At 46.2% G+C, this 18,084-nt stretch overlaps 1 protein-coding gene across 1 annotated transcript in view; it reads right to left on the bottom strand.

The window, feature by feature from the left end:
* The window catches only part of TMEM243 (transmembrane protein 243), a 23,450-nt gene extending 5,595 nt beyond the window's left edge, over nt 1-17,855 (bottom strand). The window contains exons 1-2 of the mRNA XM_075064354.1: nt 17,803-17,855; nt 16,467-16,784 (exon numbers count right to left, since the gene is read on the bottom strand). Of these exons, the coding sequence (XP_074920455.1) occupies nt 16,467-16,544 (78 nt within the window). The 5' untranslated portion in view covers nt 16,545-16,784; nt 17,803-17,855. The remainder of the gene's footprint in view (nt 1-16,466; nt 16,785-17,802) is intronic.
* Between the last annotated feature and the right edge of the window lie 229 nt (nt 17,856-18,084).

Here is an 18,084-nt window from a genome sequence, read left to right as displayed (position 1 = left end):
ATGGGTGGGGGAGGAGCACTTGGAGCAGCCTCCCAGGGCTATGACAGTCCAGACGACGACTCTATTTTTAGGAAACCTGAAGGGAGGAATTGATCATTGCCAAGCGGAGTCATCCAATTTGCTTTCAAAATTTTCGAGCCCCCAGAGGTTTTGATGGATGAAGCTGTTATTAGCCGTTCCTATCTACTGAGTAACCAGGAATAATTGCTCTCAGATATGAGCAATTATCAGGATGGGTCTCGATGATGGTGGCAGTCCTTCTGAAACCGTCAACCACCGGGGAGGGGAGAAGAGAGAGCGGATACTGTGTGTACTCTTCACTGCTGTCGAATCCCTCTACCAGAGCCTTCAGTACACAGTAGAGGTGACATTGAACGTAGTCAAGGAAATGATTTCTTTTCCTTTTTTACGTGAGTGGGGCGCGGGAGAAACTGAGAGCTGTTCCCTGACCACGGCCAGACCCGTGGTTTAACCACAGCCATTGCGAGCTTGCCAAGAATGCAAATGATTGTAGAGACTGCTGTGGACTGTGGGATAGTGGAGTCTCAATACCCTCCATCCATGAGCGTCCATTGGAGTCTTGGCTTCCCGTTACGCTTGTCAGCAGCGCTGTGTATCCTGGAGTTTTTATCAAACGTTGCATTTCGTGTTCTGGTAACGGGATGATACAAACAGGATTGTCGCCCCATAAGCGATCAGATCTAGTATCTCCCGTACGGTCTATGCTGGAGCTCTTTTTGGATTTGAGACTGCATCGCCAGCCGTGCGATCAGAGTCCACGCTGGGCAAGCAGGAAATGTAATTCAACAAAGGTGGCGGGCTTTTCCTATGTACCTGCCGCTGCATCAGAGTTCAGATTGCTGGCCAGATCGGTCAGGTGTTGCACTCTGAGATACCGCCCGGCAGGCAATAACGTCAATTTCCGTCCACACTAACGTAATCCGAACTGTTAATTATCGAAGTTTCAGCACACTCCTCTCGTCTTCAAGGTGAGTACAGAATCGATTTTAAAGGCCTTGTATTCGATATTAAAGGCGTCTGTAGTGTGGTGACGGGTTACAGCGTTAATCGATTGAATGCCATTAAATCAATTTAAACTCGTAGTGTAGACCAGCCATAGTTAGATGCAGGGACAATGAAGTAGGATCAGGGGCTAAAATAGAGAAGGAACAAGTTAAAAATTAGACAAGTTAGATGTCTTCAAGTCACCAGGGCCTGATGAAATGCATCCTAGAATACTCAGAAAGAGAGAACAAGGCTTCAAATATTTGGCAGGCATCTACCTGCTCACCAGAGACTGATTTGAAAGTCAAGCATCACTCACTTGTGAGGTCCAGAGGCCAGTGCCCAAGTGAGAAGGCTAGCTCCACTATCACCCACTGCTAGGCACATGGGCCTGGCTGTCCCAAAGAGCAGAGCACTGAGATTGGCACTGACTTTCATATAGGTCTTTGGCTAGCAGAGGTCTGAAGTGTCAGTCTCCCTCTCCTGCTAGCTGCTGAAAGGGAGAAGGAGCTTTCTGCCATCTCCCCTCCCTTCCTCCAGAATGGATCACTGTTGCCGCAGACAAGGGAACAGCGGTGGTGAACCTGACCAATCTTATTAGTTTCATTCTGCTACTGCTGTGCAAAGCCAGGAAGAGAAGCAATGAGAATGGAGTAGTCTGCAGACACCAAGGCAATGCTGCATTACGTTACACTCCAGGCACGCTGGGATGGGGTTTTTGTTTATAAATGGACTCACATCCTGCAGCAATTGATGGTTTGGAGGACACATAAGCCCATTAGACCAGCAGTGCCAATTTATATTAAGCCAGGTAAGACGCATTCAGTTGCTATTCTATAGTAAAGCAGCAGCATTTCCTAACAAGGTTGAACTCTTCTCAAGCCTACATTCATTAAAAAGCAAGTGCCTACACAACGACTTGGCAAAAGAACAAAGGACACAAAGCGGGGGCTGGAGGGCTGTTGGGATACACGTCAGTAATGGCCTTTCCTGGAAATAAAGACCCAAATCTTGCCCCTTTCATCCAGCTGAATCCAGAAATGCTTTAATAGGGACATTGGCAAGTTTAGGTGTTTAATAAACATGCTAATCTAAAACTCAAGTTTCTGATACAGCCCCCTTTAAATAGTATGAACGGGATGTTTTTGTAAGTTTTTCTTTTTTAAAATTTTACATTCCCCCACTCCATGCTGATGTGCAAGGGTCTTTAGAAAATGCCATCAGTCCTCCCCTCTGCTATGTGCAGGCCTGCCAGCCCTTCAGGGTCAGCTTTGCTGCTCCAGTCATCACTGGTGAATATCCACTTGCACAGGGGCCCTTGCAAAGTTAAATTGCTCGAGCTTCGGCTTCAGCCCCAGGCAGTGGGGCTCGGGCTTCAGCTTTCTGCCCTGGACCCCACTGAGTCGAATGCCAGCCCAGTTCTGATTTATTTTGGCTGACCGCCCCCCCTTCCCTCCAAACCTGCTCATGGTCCCCCGGGCTCCCAGACCCCTGGTTGAGAACCACTGGTCTAGTGCAGGGGTCCTCCATCCTCCCCCTATTGGGACACAATTCGTCCTCTTCAGCAAGGGGAGTGACTGTAACTCACTGACGCTTGCATGCAACCTCCCAGCTAAGAATCCCCAGCCTAACGCAACAGTTGTCAGACCATGCTCTATGCGCCTGTAGTGGTCCTTGGGGGCACTTGCTGATCAGCAGAGAGCTGGCTGGCTGACATGACGACGAGTCTCCTTGTTTTCAGTTGCTATATTTAGAGACACTGAACTTTACTTCCCACACACAAGTAGTTACTGAAGTTGCCATGGGAAGTTCTGGGATTGCAAATGGGAAGGGAGGTACTCCAGCAGTTAACACCCAGAACTGGGTGATGAAGATCTAGGTTCTAATCCTGCCTCTACCACAGACATGCAGTGTGACCCTGGACAGGTCACTAAACCTCTGTGCCATAGTTTCTACATCTATGGTACTTAGAGATCTGCCTGCACTGTAAGATCTTCAGGGCAGAGAGAGTCTTTCAATCAGTATGTACAGTGTTATGTACACCTATGGAGCTCAGGGCTAAATGTGCAGCCACCTCTGAGGTAAAACAGATGCTCTGTTCCAACAGTGCACAGACCCATAGAAAGATATCCTAACTAACTGAAGCTACAGGGAGATTTTCAATAGGTAGAACAGAGGAGTGCCCCAAATTTGAACCTGGCTCCCCATACTTTTACAGAAGCATGCCAAGGGATTGTTGGGGGCCACAAATGGACATAAACTATTTCCTGTCTCTTCTTTTGAGGCACACCAAAGGTACTGTTTAAAGCATGAAAAGGGAAAGCCTCTCACAACACCAGTAAAAGAACAATGTCAAGCATCTCAGATTCACACAGTAGGAACTGCTAGGAAGCTTTAAAAAAAGAAAACAGAACACGTGTTCTGTTCACGGTGTACACCCAAGAAGTTAGAGAGAAACAAACAGTCTTGCAGAAAAGCTGCAAGGCAACTCAACTGTGTTCCTTAGGATTCAGAAAGAGAGAAAGCAGGCTGCTCACTAAAATAGAATGGCACAACTCAACCTGCCTCTAGGCCAGCAGTTCTCAACCCACAGCCCAATTAACACACAGCTGTGGCCCAGCTGTGCACTAAAAAAAAAATGAAAGTTTGCTGCTCTTGTCTGGCAGGGGGAGACGCTGACTCAGGGGAAGACAGCATCTGGCAGCCTGCTGGAGCACTCCTACTACCAAGGGGCTGGGTGAGTGCCATAGGGGAGCAGGATGCAGGAGAGTGGATATCTGGGCAAGTTTGTGCAGGGTGAGGCTCTGGGAACTAGGGGTTTCCTGTTGCTGCAGCACCTCCAGGTTTTAGGTGTGGCTCTGCTCCTGGCCCTGTGCCAGGCGCTCCGTTCCTAGTCCAGCGCTGGGGCTCCCAGCTGCTCAGCCTTGGGGTTCAGGTCCCAGCTACCCGGCCCCGGGCAGCAGGGCCTAGGTCCCAGCTGCCAGCCCCATGCCGCAATGTCTGGCTGCCAGGCCCCACACCAAGGGCTCCACTCATAGCCCTGCTCTCTGGAGGGATATCTGGGCAGGGAGCGCTGTGCATAGGTGACTGTGGGAGGTTTTTGAGGGGGCACGGTGGTTCTCAACCTGCAGCCCACGTAACACAGTGTGAGCCACATACGCAGCCTACGATAAAATAGGTTGAGAACCACTGATCTAGGCCAGGGGTCAACAACCTTCAGCATGTGGCCCATCAGGGTAATCCGCTGGCAGGCCATAAGACATTTTGCTGACATTGACCGTCCGCAGGCACCGCCCCCTGCAGCTCCCAGAAGGCGCGGTTCACTGTTCCTGACCAATGGGAGCTGCAGGAAGCGGCGGCAACCCATGGCTTCCTGCATCTCCCCCCAGCTCCCATTGGCCGAGAATGGCAAAATGCGGCCACTAGGAGCTGCAGTGGGGGAGTGCCCGAGGATGGACAACATCAGCAAAATGTCTCGCAGCTCACCAGTGGATTACCCTGATGGGCCACGTGCTGAAGGGTGCCGACCCCTGCTCTAGGCTGGCTGCACAACTGACTGTTGCTAGGTCCAGAGATACCACATTTCCATACAGAGCTCCCTAGTGTGCAAGTAGATTTAGGAAAAACCCTGAAATCTAAATTTTAACAGCATTTTAAATACACCACAATATTAAAATGCAAAATCACATCATGGTCCTTTCACATGGGCTGGGATGAAAGAATGGTCATTGGCCAAGATTTTTCAACAGCAGCTAGTAATTTTGGGTGCCTAACTGAAGGCTTTAAGGGGCCTGATCGTACTCACCATTTTCTGAAAGTCAGGCCCCTTTAAAAGATCTCAGGTTAGGCACCTAAAATCAGCAGTTGCTTTTGAAAATAATAAAAAAACATGCCCATTCTTCCTACAGCCATGGGGTCAGACAAGGCTTTTGCTTCTGTTTGTGTATTAAGTTCTATTCAATCCTAAAATGATGAAATTGCAGGGGTGGGGGGAAGAGAGAGAGTGTGTGTGTGTGTTCGTTCCAATAGGCTTGCCCATGAGACTGCTGATCGAATACTCCAATCCCATATCAGTAACTACAATAAACATGAAGGCAGAGAAAGTTAAAGCAGCAACAAAGCAACAAACTCAGTCTACTGGGAACAGTTCTCTAGCTTGTGGCCGGTTTAACAACTAAATCTAGCTGATTAACCAATTCCATTTCAAGGTCTAATTCCCCATTTCGGGAATGGCTGCAATGAAACCGCCTTTCAGGGACTCGAGGTTAAACCCACAAAGAGTGGATAAAAAGTTCCAAATATACCATCAGCAGAACAAGGTATTTCAGGATACTGGGATTAGAGTAATTGATCCTGAAATCCCAGGATTGTAGAAGTGATCTGACATTGTATTTCCCAGCACCCAGTGGCACTTCAGCTCCTGGCAGCTTAACATGGCAAAAAAGGTTACCTCAGTGGTAGGCAACCTATGGCACGCGTGCTGAAGGCAGCACGCGAGCTGATTTTCAGTGGCACTCACACTGCCCGGGTCCTGACCACTGGTCGGGGGGGCTCTGCATTTTAATTTAATTTTAAATGAAGCTTCTTAAACATTTAAAAAACCTTATTTACTTTACATACAACAATAGTTTAGTTATATATTATAAACTTATAGAAAGAGACCTTCTAAAAATGTTAAATGTATGACTGGCATGCGAAACCTTAAATTAGAGTGAATAAATGAAAACTCAACACACCACTTCTGAAAGGTTGCCGACTCCTGGGTTACACATATATAAGCAGGAAAGAAAGATGGCTACAAGGATTGATAACGGGATGGAGCCTACCACGACATCTGGTCCCTCCAACTACCAACACCGGTCAGCACTGACCAGAAGCTGAAACAGACCTCTGTTCGGCACCAATACCCAAAGAGAGCATGAGGTTAGCAGACTTGCTAGCAAGCAGGCGTTTACAACACACACACTACAGCTGTCATCCTCATTGGCAAAGAGACCAAGGATGGAGAGAGCAGGAGGATCAGTACTATGTCTCACCTCTAGAGAGAATTCCCCCCCACCCCCCACCCTCCCACCAGGAGAGAGGCATGTAGGCAAGGAAATGTAGTGAGATCCATACAACTGCTGCTGCTACTTCCTGATCTCTGCCTGCAGAAAGGGCTTCGCTTTCCAGAGTTATCATGTAAGTTACTAACATACTGCATTGCATTGCATACAAAAATGTTCAGAATACTATGTCTCCAAAGTCGAGCACTGAAAAGTAGCAACTGCTAGGATAAAGGGTTGCCCAGGCAACTTTGATTGTGCCCCCTTGTACATTGTGATGCAGGGTTTAATTACATGATCACATACTATTTTCCACAGGACCCCTTCCTCATTCAGTGCACAGGATGGACAGTGGTCATTGAGTGGGTAGCTCTTCAGTACTGCATTTTATCCTCATCATTCAACGAACGGCCTTCTTTAACTCACACAGTTCAACCCATGCACTGAATACAAAATTATTAATTTTCTCACCGGCTTTTCTGTGTTGCATTCACCATTGTAGCTAAGTGCCTCAAACATTTTTTTTTGTTTTGAGGCCACCTCTAATTATTTTTGACTGAACAGTTTTACATCAAAACATGAGGTTTTATCAAAATATTTTGTAGGAATGTGTCAAGTTTGACAAAATACCTTTTTTCCTATCTAATTTTATACATATGTATATACACATACATACATACACACACATTATATATATTTTTAAATGTAATGTAGAAGTTGAAATGAAATTAAGGGAACATTTTGATGATCCCAAACTGATGTTTTGGTTTTTTTTATTTTCATTTGCAGGAAATTTTGGCTTCTTGTTTCAATTCAGGATGAAAAAAATTAGAAATGTTGGAATTTCCTGCAGATTGGATATTCTGGTTCCCAAGCAGCACAATTGATCTTCACCCCACCACTCGGAGGTCGGGGCATTAGTAACCCCATTTTACAAATAAAGAATGGAGGCAGAGAGAGATTAAAGCCAAAATTATCATTAACTGTCCACTAGTTTTGAGTGCCCAACTTGAGATACTTGAGATTTTTAGAGCACTTAGCGTTTGATAGTACTTTGTATGTTCAAAGCAAAGCTTTGTTGGGGCTCATCTAGTCCATTAGTCCGCAACAGCACATCAGACATTAACTGGCCCCTGCCAGCATGCTACAAAAAGCAGGGCTGGCTTTAGGCAGATTCCCCCAATTCCCCAGAATCGGGCCCTGCACTTAAGAGGGCCCCATGCCCAAGGCGCCTTTTAAATTTTTTTTTAACACACCCAGCAGCGGTCCGGGTCTTCAGCAGCACTGGGTCCTTCACTCGCTCCGGGTCTTCAGCAGCATTTCGGTGGCAGTGGGTCCTTCAGTGCCATGGAAGGCTTGGAGCGAGTGAAGGACCCCCTACCGCTGAAGTGCTGCTGAAGACCCAGACCGCTGCCAGGTATTCTAATTGGGCCCTGCAGTTCCTAAAGCCGGCCCTGCTAAAAAGTTCCCCAGTGCACATTAATGTAGTCCTGTTTCAAACAGTATTACTTCAACATGCAGTAGGGAACTTTTTAATGCATGCCAGCAGGGTCCGCATGGGGTCAAGTAGTGTATGACACACTGGTGAGGATTAAAATGTACGCCCCACTAGAGCAGACTAACACACTGTGTAGACAAGCCTTTAAATTGCAGTTGTGAGTACTCTGCACTGCTGCAGGTCTGGCCTCAGGTGCCTTAAGTCAGGCACGCAGAAAATGAACACGACTAGTGAAAAGTTTAGTTTAAGTAACTTGCCCGCCATTGCACAGAAACTCTGTGCAGATGCATGCAGGGACAGAATCCAGTTCTCAAGCGCAGCATTCAGCTGCCTTCACTGGGAACAGGGCTTTGGAGCAGAGCCAGGAGCTAGAGTGCAGAGCAGCTCCGGAGCAGTGGAGCTGCAGGTTTTGCCTGGAGCTGGAGCAGAGCCAGAGCACAGCTCCAAAGCCCTGACTGTGAAAGCCATCTTGTCTCTTTTTGAATACCTTGAGTCATACCCTATGCACCTTCTAACTTCTGCAAAAAAATGGCAAGGATCCTACAGACACCAGCCATGCCCATCCTATGCACTGAATGAGGCAGGGGTCCTATGCAAAAAGAGTAGTATGTGATCATGTATCATAATGCATATGCACAAGAGGGCCAAATTAAGATTGCCCAGACATTACTCAACCTTTGAGTGCTTGCGTTTGCAATCTTCATGTTCCTTTAACGTAGTTCGCCCTCTGTAATTTTTAAAAAAAGCAAACAGACATATGCACACACAGAAGTTACCAGAAGCTTTCCCAAAAAGTGCAGCTTGAGATAGACACTCAGCCTGGAACATTTTCATCCCAAATGGTTGAAGTTTGATAATTAAGCAACTGAAAACAGGGTCTCAAAGGGAAGTATCAGGCAACCTTAATTCTAGGCAGTGCAATCTGATCCATCCGTACAGTAGAGGGAGTGTTTAAATTTAAAAACCCAACAAAACAAAATAAAATTTTAATAGTAATTTTTCTCTTTTTAAAAAAATAAATCCAAATTTAATATAAAATATGTTAAGGCCTAAACTTAATAAGCTCTAAGAACATTTAAATAAAATAAATGTGCTCTTTTGTGGTAAATTCCAGTTACCATCCTAGTGCAGCCTGACACAAATCAGGAGCAAAAAAATTCTCTCGTAAATACACAATATATCAGTCACCGTTTTCTAACATTAAAATGTACAATAAGAATCTGAAACTCTTAAGTTAAATAACAACTGCTTACTGAGTCATAGCATAGCCTCCTAGGTAGCAAAAAGATGTACCAAATCTAGTGCAAAGCTTCTATTTAGTTGTCAACTGACATGTTTTAATGGCTGTATCAACCAAGGAGAACGCACCCTTTTTAAGAAAATGATTGAAGTACAAATGGAAAAGTTGATAAAATTGAGGATTTAAATCAAGGGTTTTCATGTGGTAATTTAAATCAGGATATAAATCGCCTTATTAAAAAAAAAAACCCCAATCCACACTGCTCCACTTATAACAGACACACACAAGCTACAATCCCAGTTATCAGCAGATTCCAGAGACCACCACCCAAGACTTCGTCTTTCCCCTTCTTCCTTTCCTCCCAGTGGAGCTGGCTTTGAAGTCAGCATTCTAGCTCCTTCATCTCAGGGCAGTTACGTTCTGGAGGCAGCAGCCCCAGGGGACTTGGAGCACTGTGAAGTTTGAATGTCCCTGGGAGGTAGAACTCGGCTTCCTTTAGCCAGGCTCGTACTGCACAAGCTTCACTCTTGTACTCAACTGTTGCCCTCATAGGCACTGACTCCGTGGGTGCTCTGGGGCTGGAGCACCCACAGGGGAAAAAAAAAAAAAAAAAATAGTGCCACCAGGCCCGGCAGGCCCCACTGGTCAGCTGTTTGGTGGTAGGCAGGAGGTGCTGGGGGAGAAGGGGAGGAACAGGGGTAGGAAGAGATGGGGCGTGCTCAGGGGAGAAGCGGAGCAGGGCTGGGCTTTGGGTGAAAGGCTACAATGGGGGCGGAGCCTAGGGTGGCACAGGGGTGGAGCATCCACCTGAAGGGGGAAAAAAAAGTCAGCACCTGTTCCCTGACCCCTCAGAATAGGGCACATAGGCACATGAAAGGCTTCTCCATAACAACATCGCCTAAAGATATTTGAAGCAGATTCACTTGCAAAGTGGCCTGTTTAATTTACCCAGTCTCCCTGTTCTTCACATCTGTCATTCCTTGGGGTGGGAAAGCATGATGTCTGGTCACCGAACCAGCATAAGCTATACCACTATAACTGTGTCCACACTAGGACTTCTATCTGTATAGCCCCCCCAACCAACCTACCTAGGCTGGCATACATTTTCTAGGTATAACAAAGTTGCATTGGTTGATTTCAATAGGAGTTAGGTGCCTAAATAACTATAAAGATCTAGCCAACATGGACGACGAGCTTGATAGCTTGAAGAACCAGCCTGCCCAATAGGCACAGAGTATCTACCTTTGGGACTCAGCCTCGCAAGGAGTAATTAGGACATGGGCAGGCTTGCGCAGGCTGTAGCAGAGTTAGCTCTAGCCAGTGCTAGAATAGCTCGCATTTGTACAGGGCTGACTTTCAGAGATGTTGAATACTGGCAGGGCCCATTGACTTCCAATGGAGTTGCGGACGCTGAGCACCTCTGAAAAGTCAGGTCCATGATGGCCTTCAGTCCTAGTGATCCCCGATATGCTTTACGGGCTCTGAGCCAGCTCCTAGGGATGTCACAGGCTGACCTCCTGCTGACTTCAGCCAGGAGCAGACAGTCTCTAGGGATCAGTTCACCCACCACCTCCAAAGAATAACAGTTCTATTTAGCAGCACATGCAGTATGGCAACAGGAGGTGGGGAAGAGTTAAAATTGCAAAGGGATTCAGGCAAGTACAATGACTTATGCTGGAATTGGCCAGGTGAGCGAGAGGAGCATTTAGCTCAAATTCTTTGAGAGCCAAGTGGATCTCTAATGATTTAACATTTCATCCCAAACTCAGTCAGTCCCTCACTCTTACACACCAGCTTCAACTCAATATGAAGACAGACCTATTACAGATGCCCTCCCTTCTATAATGAACCCTCGTGAACTTCTTCAGACCCCAGCGACAAGCAAAATACTGTTCTTCAACAAGGAATCCCGTCCCTGCATCTCCTCCTTCTTCAGGAGCTCAGCCATTGTGGAGCACTACACAACTTTGTTATATCATCATAGTGCCCAGAAGCCCCAGTCATGGACCACTCCCCCACTATGCTAAGCACTAGATGCCTCTTAAGCAAGATTCTCTTTACTCAGTCCAGGAATCCCATCCCTCCAAGCACACTGCAGAGCTCAGTGCATCTGTGGAGTCAAGGGATTTCTACCACATTCAGTAGAAACTTCAGTAAAAACTGCCACATTCAGTTATCACCCCATCTCTGTGAACTAGTAGCCTTCCAAGTACGGTTACCATTGCAACTAGAAAGGCTCCCAAAGAGATGCCTCCCCGTATTGCATAGACTCGGACTTTAAGCCCAGAAGGGACTATCGTGATCATCTAATCTGACCTCCTGCACATTGCAGGCCACAGAACTTCACTCACCCACACCTGTAATAGTTCCCTAGCCTCTGGCTGAGTTACTGAAGTCCTACAATCATGATTTAAAGACTTCAAGTTATAGCAAATCCACCATTTACACTAGTTTAAATCTGCAAGTGACCTGTACCCCATGCTGCAGAGGAAAGCGAAAACCCCCCCAGGGTCTCTGCCAATCTGACCTGGGGGAAAATTCCTTCCCAAGCTCAACTAAGGTGATCAGTTAGACCCTGAGCATGTGGGCAAGACCCACCAGGCAAACACCTGGGAAAGAATTCTCTGTAGTAACTCAGAGCCCTCCTCATTTAGTGTCCCATCACCAAGCACTGGAGATATTTGCTGCTAGCAGTTACAGATTGGCTATATGCCATTGTAGGCAGCCTCATCCCTTCCATAAACTTATCAAAGTCAGTCTTGAAGCCAGTTAGGTTTTTTGCACCCACTGCTCCCCTTGGAAGGCTGTTCCAGAACTTCACTCCCCTGATGGTTAGAAACCTTCATCTAATCTCAACCCTAAACTTGTCAATGGGCAGTTTACATCCATTTGTTCCAGCGTCCACATTGCGTTTAGCTTAAATAACTCCTCACCCTCCCTGGTATCTATCCCTCTGATGTATTTATACAGAGCAATCATCTCTCCCCTCAGACTTCTCTTGGTTAGGCTAAATGAGCCAAGCTCCGAGTCTCCTCTCACACAGTAGGTTTTCCATTCCTTGGATCATCCTAGTAGCCCTTCTCTGCACCTGTTCCACTTTGAATTCCTCTCTCAAACATGGGAGATCAGAACTGCACACACTATTCCCCAGATGAGGTCTCACTGGTTCCTTGTATAATGGCACTAACACTTCCCTGCCTCTGCTGGAAATACCTCACTTGATACATCCTAGGACTGCATTAGTCTTATTTTACAGTCACATCCCATTGTCAGCTCACGGTTGATCACAGGATGACTAATACGCCCAGGTCTTTTTCCTCCTCTGTCACTTCCAGCTGATATGTTCCCAGCTTAGCGCAAGAATTCTTGTTGTTAGTGCACTATTTAATTCACACCTTTAAAATTTCATTCCATTTTTATTACTCCAGTTTTCAAGGTCGTCCAGATTTTCTTTTATGATAATTTGGTCCTCCTCTGTATTGGCAATACCTCCCAACATTGTGTCATCCACAAATTTTATTCACACACTTCCACTTTTTGTGCCGTCATTTAAAAATAATAATAATAAAAAAAGTTAAATAAGATTGGTCCCAAAATCATCCCTGAAGAACTCTACTAGTAACCTCCTTCCAGCCTGACAGTTCACCCTTGAGTACGACCTGCTGCAGTCTCCCCTCTAAGCAACTCTTTATCCATCTTTCAATTCTCATATTAATCCCCATCTTCTCCAATTTAACTAATAATTTCCCATGTGGGAACTGTCTCAAATGTCTTACTGAACTCCAGGTAGATTAAATCTACTGCACATTTCCTTTCTCAAAGGAGGAGATCAGGTTGGTCTGGCACAATCTACCTTTTGTAAAACCATCTTGCATTTTATCCCAATTACTGTTCACCTCTATGTCCTTAACTACTTTCTCTTTCAACATTTGTTCCAAGGCCTTACACGCACTTGAGGACAAACCTACAGGCCTGTAGTTTCCCCAATCGCTTTTCTCCCCTTTCTTAAAAATAGGAACTACAGTACCAATTCTCCAGTGATAGGGTACAACCCGTGAGTTTACAGATTCATTAAAAATCCTTGCTGTTGGGCTTGCAATTATATATGCCAATTCCTTTAATATTCTTGAATGGAGATTATCTGGGCCCCCCGATTCAGTCCCATTAAGCTGTTTGAGTTTGACTTCCACCTCAGATATGGTAATTTCTACTTCCATCCTCATTCCCATTAGCCACCCTGTCACTGCCCCTACGTTCTTCATTAACTTTATGAAAAACTGAGGCAGAATATTTGTTTAGATGATAGGCCATACCCCCTTTAATCTCCACCACATGCTGAGTGGTCCCACCTCTTTCCTTGTTTTCTTTTTATTTATATGGTCCATTTCAGCTTTGCACAATCTTCCTATGATTCAGTGCCAGAGGAGCAAAATAAATCAGAGCAGGAGAGATCCAGAAATCCAGGTCAGGATGAATCCATGCCAGAAGCGGAGGGATTGGAAAGAGTCATGGTTTTAGCATTCTCCGTCAACTAAAGAAAATGCTGCTAACTACCGGCTTTCACCCAAGAGTGCTAGATGCCGTACTTTCAATAACAAGTCTGAAGTTATGGTGCCATCATTCAAGCTTAGCCATTTTGTCCTGAACAATTGTCTAGTCCTACCAAACTCTGTTCCAGCAAATGTCAAGGTTTTAAAGAGACATCTGTCATGCCTCAAGGATCCCACAGCATTTTAATAAGGACTTGGGTACCAGCAGTGCAGGGATCATGTAGGTAGATCCCACAGTGATCACAGAACTCATCACAACACAACTAGTGGGGCTGGGAAGCAAGGGAATGGGAAGTGGAAGAAAAGCAGCTAATTGATATATGGCACGTCTTTTCAGTTTAGAGTGGTAGCTAAGCCTGGTCTACCTGATGTCTGCTTGGTGACCCCTCAGCAGCTCCTGGTGAAAGGGTGTCGCCCACACCGCTGTCAGACTTGAGAGAGGCTGCAGTGTACAGGAATTGAGGAGTATCCTGGTCAGTAGTTTGGAAGCCCACTAGTGGGCCTCTGAGTTTTCTCCTGCAGATGCCACCAGAAAAAGCAGCAGTGTATGAATGTAGCTAGGTTTGTAAGTTTGGGTACAGTTAGTAAACACAGTTATTTGGAATATAACTGTGCCCCTGTGGCTCCCTTACAATCTTAGTATCATGTAAAGAGTAAGGCAGAGCCAGTGCCCTGAGGTATTCAAGTCTAGACATGGTCCCTTCAGATCAGATTTGAGTCATACTGGAATTTTACCATTTGCTATCCATGCTATCTCCATCCTAAGGGTAAATGGTGGACTTCAGTGCTAATAAAAAAAGTGCTTGGGTACTATATTCTCTCATACAAACACTTCAACAAGGGGTAGGAAGTTAATGTGGTGTGAAAAGTTTAAAAAAAAAAAAAAAAAAAAAGGAGGCCGCAATCCTGCAATCAGCTCCATGTGAGCAGAGCCCTGCACTCATGTTGAGCTCTTCCATGGTCAGTAGGGCTTTGCACAGGGGTACATTGCCGTGGCCTGCAGGATCACGGCCAAAGCTCGGGAGCCATTCAACAGAAAACTGTAATAAAAACTCTTCCGTTGTCTATTACCCTCCTAGATGAGGAAAAACACAGCTCAAAGGGACAGATATTTCACTGCATTTTTACCGTTTATATTTTGGGCACCTCTGAAGTTAGCTTGACTAGCACTTTTTGGTTTCTCCAGGCAACCATGATGGCAGAACACAACTAATGCTCTTTCTGGAGTTCTCAGCTGTCACTCAGCTGCATGTCACAACCACTCAGAACTTCATGGCATCAACAGGGACCAAACTCACATCCTCCTACTCCAGAAAGCCAGGCCCTACCACTTAAGCTACAAGGATAAACCATGAAAGAGTAGGGATTTGGCCAAGGTCACTGTACTATAGAGTCATTCTCACACGCTCTCTGTGGCTCTGTGACTGGGTGAGTATTTATCCCCCGTGGAGCAGTGTTTGGGCCAAAGAGAGAATGACTCTGAAGTCCAGTGGTTAGGACACCCACCAGGGACAGGGAGACCTGGCACCCAGTGCCCCTACTCCATTTACTTTCATTTTTTTAATCCAGAGTGGAACAACTTCAACAGGGAGGACCGAGGGAGCCCCATACCAGAATAGCCCAAAGCCCAGTGATTAGAGAACTCTCCTGAGAGGATTTTAACTGTGGTCTCCCACCTTTCCCCGCCTCCAGCAGAGAGGGAGACTTGCAGTTGGAATGTGGGAGACCCAGGTTAATGCTCTACTCATTGGGCTAGAAGTTATGAAATGGGCACCTCACACCTCACCTTTTGAAGGGGACCCAATCCTGTAGGCAGCCTCTAAGCCCATCTACCAGATTGGGCCCAACAAATAACTTAGGTGGCTAAACACTTATCTTTCCCCACTGCATGAATCACTCTGCAGCTCTGGACACCAACAGCAAGGCAGCCGTGTGCAAGCCCAGAGGCAAAAAACTCAGACACAGAGTAAACTTTTACCCTGAAAACTTTGGCACTAAATTTAGCCACCTACAGGGTTCAGGGAGAATTATGGATTACAGGGGATCCCAAACTGGGATTTAGGTACCTAAGTATCTTTGCTGATCTGGGCCTTAGTTACTGGCAATATAAATAGTGTTGCAAGAAGTAGTTCCTGCCATTAGCACTCCACCATGGGTCATGTTCAAAACATGTGACATTCTCCAATTAATCCTCACTATAGCCCTATCAAGTAGGTATCACCACCATTTCACAGGTGATGAAACTGAGGCAGAGAGGCTGAGCGATTTGCCAAGAATTAATATTTCCCCATTCCAGTCAGCTGCTCAGACCACAATTCACAAATTGAGAGTTATCTCAAGAAAAAAGGCAAGACAAGAAAGAGTCATTCCCCCAATCTTCTGAAATAATCCCACTAAACCAGAAAATTCTAAAGCAAATTTGCCATGGCAAAGTATTTTGCCTAGTTGCCACAGCACAAAGACCCTATTATTAGAAGATCCCACAAGACTGTGCAACTAACACCATGTGCTCGGCATATGTAGTTGGTAGAGTGACCAGATAGCAGAACCTTTGTCTTATTTATGCAACTATATCCTCCTATTCTTCCCCCGCAAAAAACCCAGGGTCCTGATTTTTCACCCTTGCTATGTGGTCACACGTGCAATTGGGCAAGTCACATCTACATTACACAACACCACCATTACACAATCGGAGCATTCATTTTCGAGAAGACCCTGTGCAAGGCACCCTATCGCAACTGCTGACATAGGACCTTAAAGAGGCTCTGAAGGACCTTTCAAACTCTGCAAATAATCCCCGTGGCCCTGTGCCTTTAGATCAAACAATAAAATCTCTATTCGGCCCCCTGCCTTCCAGAGGCCCTAATACGTCTGTGAAGTGCCACTGTGGGTGCTGAAGTACCTCCTGCTAGAGCAGTTCAATTTTTATTTTAAAAAAAGGGAGGGGGTGAAATTAGTGACTACTAAGAGACTGAGTAAGCTACTTATTGCACCTGAAAATGCCCAATAGTGCTTTCCAAAAAATGAGTAGCTCTACCTCAGCTTCAGAAAGGAGCCCCTCAGTAGCCAGCTCTTGGAGGGTAAAGGGGGTAGCAGAGAGATCTCTCCAAAGCACAATCAGGTCTTACCCTTGCTGAAGTTTCTCCAAAGAGAGGTCTGTTGTCCAGTCCACCCGTGCCATAGGTTCTAGTTGTATAGTCTTCCATTTCCCACCCCCCAAAAAAAAAATCAGTCGTGTCACTCACACAGAGAGAGATTATCTCAAAACAAAACCATCCCTGTCTCAAGAGGCCTTAAGCCTATGGCACACTATGTGTGAGCAAGAGTTATTTATGGAAAATACATCTCTCCTGGCTTTGGGTGCTACACAACACGTGGCTCAAAGCCAAGGATCCAAGCCTCCCCTCCAAGCCTTCGCTTTCTTCTTCATGATCAGAAGCTGCTGCCTGCCAGAGAAAAACACAAACGAGAAATATTGGACCTTTTTTGTTAGCTCTAGGGGCAGCATGGTTGATTTATTACAGTTTATTTCCCTAATGGAACTAATCAAGGCTGTTAATAGGGAGCCCATGCCAGGAGTCCTTTTCTCCCCCAACAAATGCTCTGTTCTTTCGGAGATCAATTAAACAAAGCTGCCTTTCTGCAGCTGCTGCCCCTACCCCAGCATCACGCCTTCTAGTTCAAGGCTCACGAGCTGGGGGTGAGTCTCGTGAGAAAGGAACTCTTGCCCCAGCCTCGTTCTCCTCCCACCGGATTCGCTGCTGGGGCTCACCCAAGCAATCAGATTAGACTTGGTGCAGGGTATTTATCAGGGAAGGGGGTACCGAGCATATGCCAAAGGTTACAACAAAAAATAGCACTTTCCTTCCCTTTTGCTAGAACTTGTTTACTGGGGGGGGAGGAAGGAGTGATTATAATAAAAAAAAGCCAACAGAATTTTACAGTAAGAGGAAATTAAGTGTTTGATCCACGATTTCTGTTCCCCTTCCAATTTAAATCAAGTCACCACAGCCCGCAATAAACTTCGATTCATGTTCCACCTGCTTCTCTAGTATATAGTCAGCTGCTCCCCCGCCCCCAAGAATAACCCTTCTTTTCCCAGAGATCTGCAGCGGCCCGAGCAAAGGGGGAGGGGAAAGAGCCAGGCACCAACCCCCTTCCTCACTCCATGCATCCATCCCTTGAAAGATCGATTCGTCTCTTAAGGGAAAACACACAAACGCTGAAGATCAGAAACAAAGCAATCCCGATCAGAGAAACTGAAATGCCAGACTCGATCACTTCCCCCTTCCCTCCTCCTCCTGCCTAAACAGTGCACGCCCCCCCTCTAATGTACATACCCCAAGCGTGAAGCCCACCCCGTTCTACACACACCCTCTGTGGAACATGTGTGCAAGAGGCCACAGCAGCGAATGTTCGGAAACAGAACGTTGGCGTTGCTAAGATTCCATAGGTGCTACTTACCCCCGTAGGGTACCTCACTGAAGCTACAGCCACTTCGCTGGTTAATATCCTTCCAGGCGCTGTCGCAAACCAGCCCTTCCCTACCTACAGTCCAGCCTCCCGCGTGATCTCACCGCCAGCCCGATCCAATCACAGGCAGGAGAGGACCTGCACTTGCTGCAATTTTTTATTTCCCGAGCTTGCAGATTTGTTTATTTTGAAACGGAAATAACTGTTCGGGGCATTGGTAAAAGCGTGACTAATCAGTAACCGGGCAATGTGAGAGACACATTATTTTAAGGG

Source organism: Chelonoidis abingdonii, chromosome 1 (genome assembly GCF_003597395.2).
Source record: "Chelonoidis abingdonii isolate Lonesome George chromosome 1, CheloAbing_2.0, whole genome shotgun sequence".
NCBI lineage: Eukaryota > Metazoa > Chordata > Testudines > Testudinidae > Chelonoidis > Chelonoidis abingdonii.
Note: the sequence above shows the minus strand (reverse complement) of the source record. Positions and strands in the feature narration are given on the sequence as shown.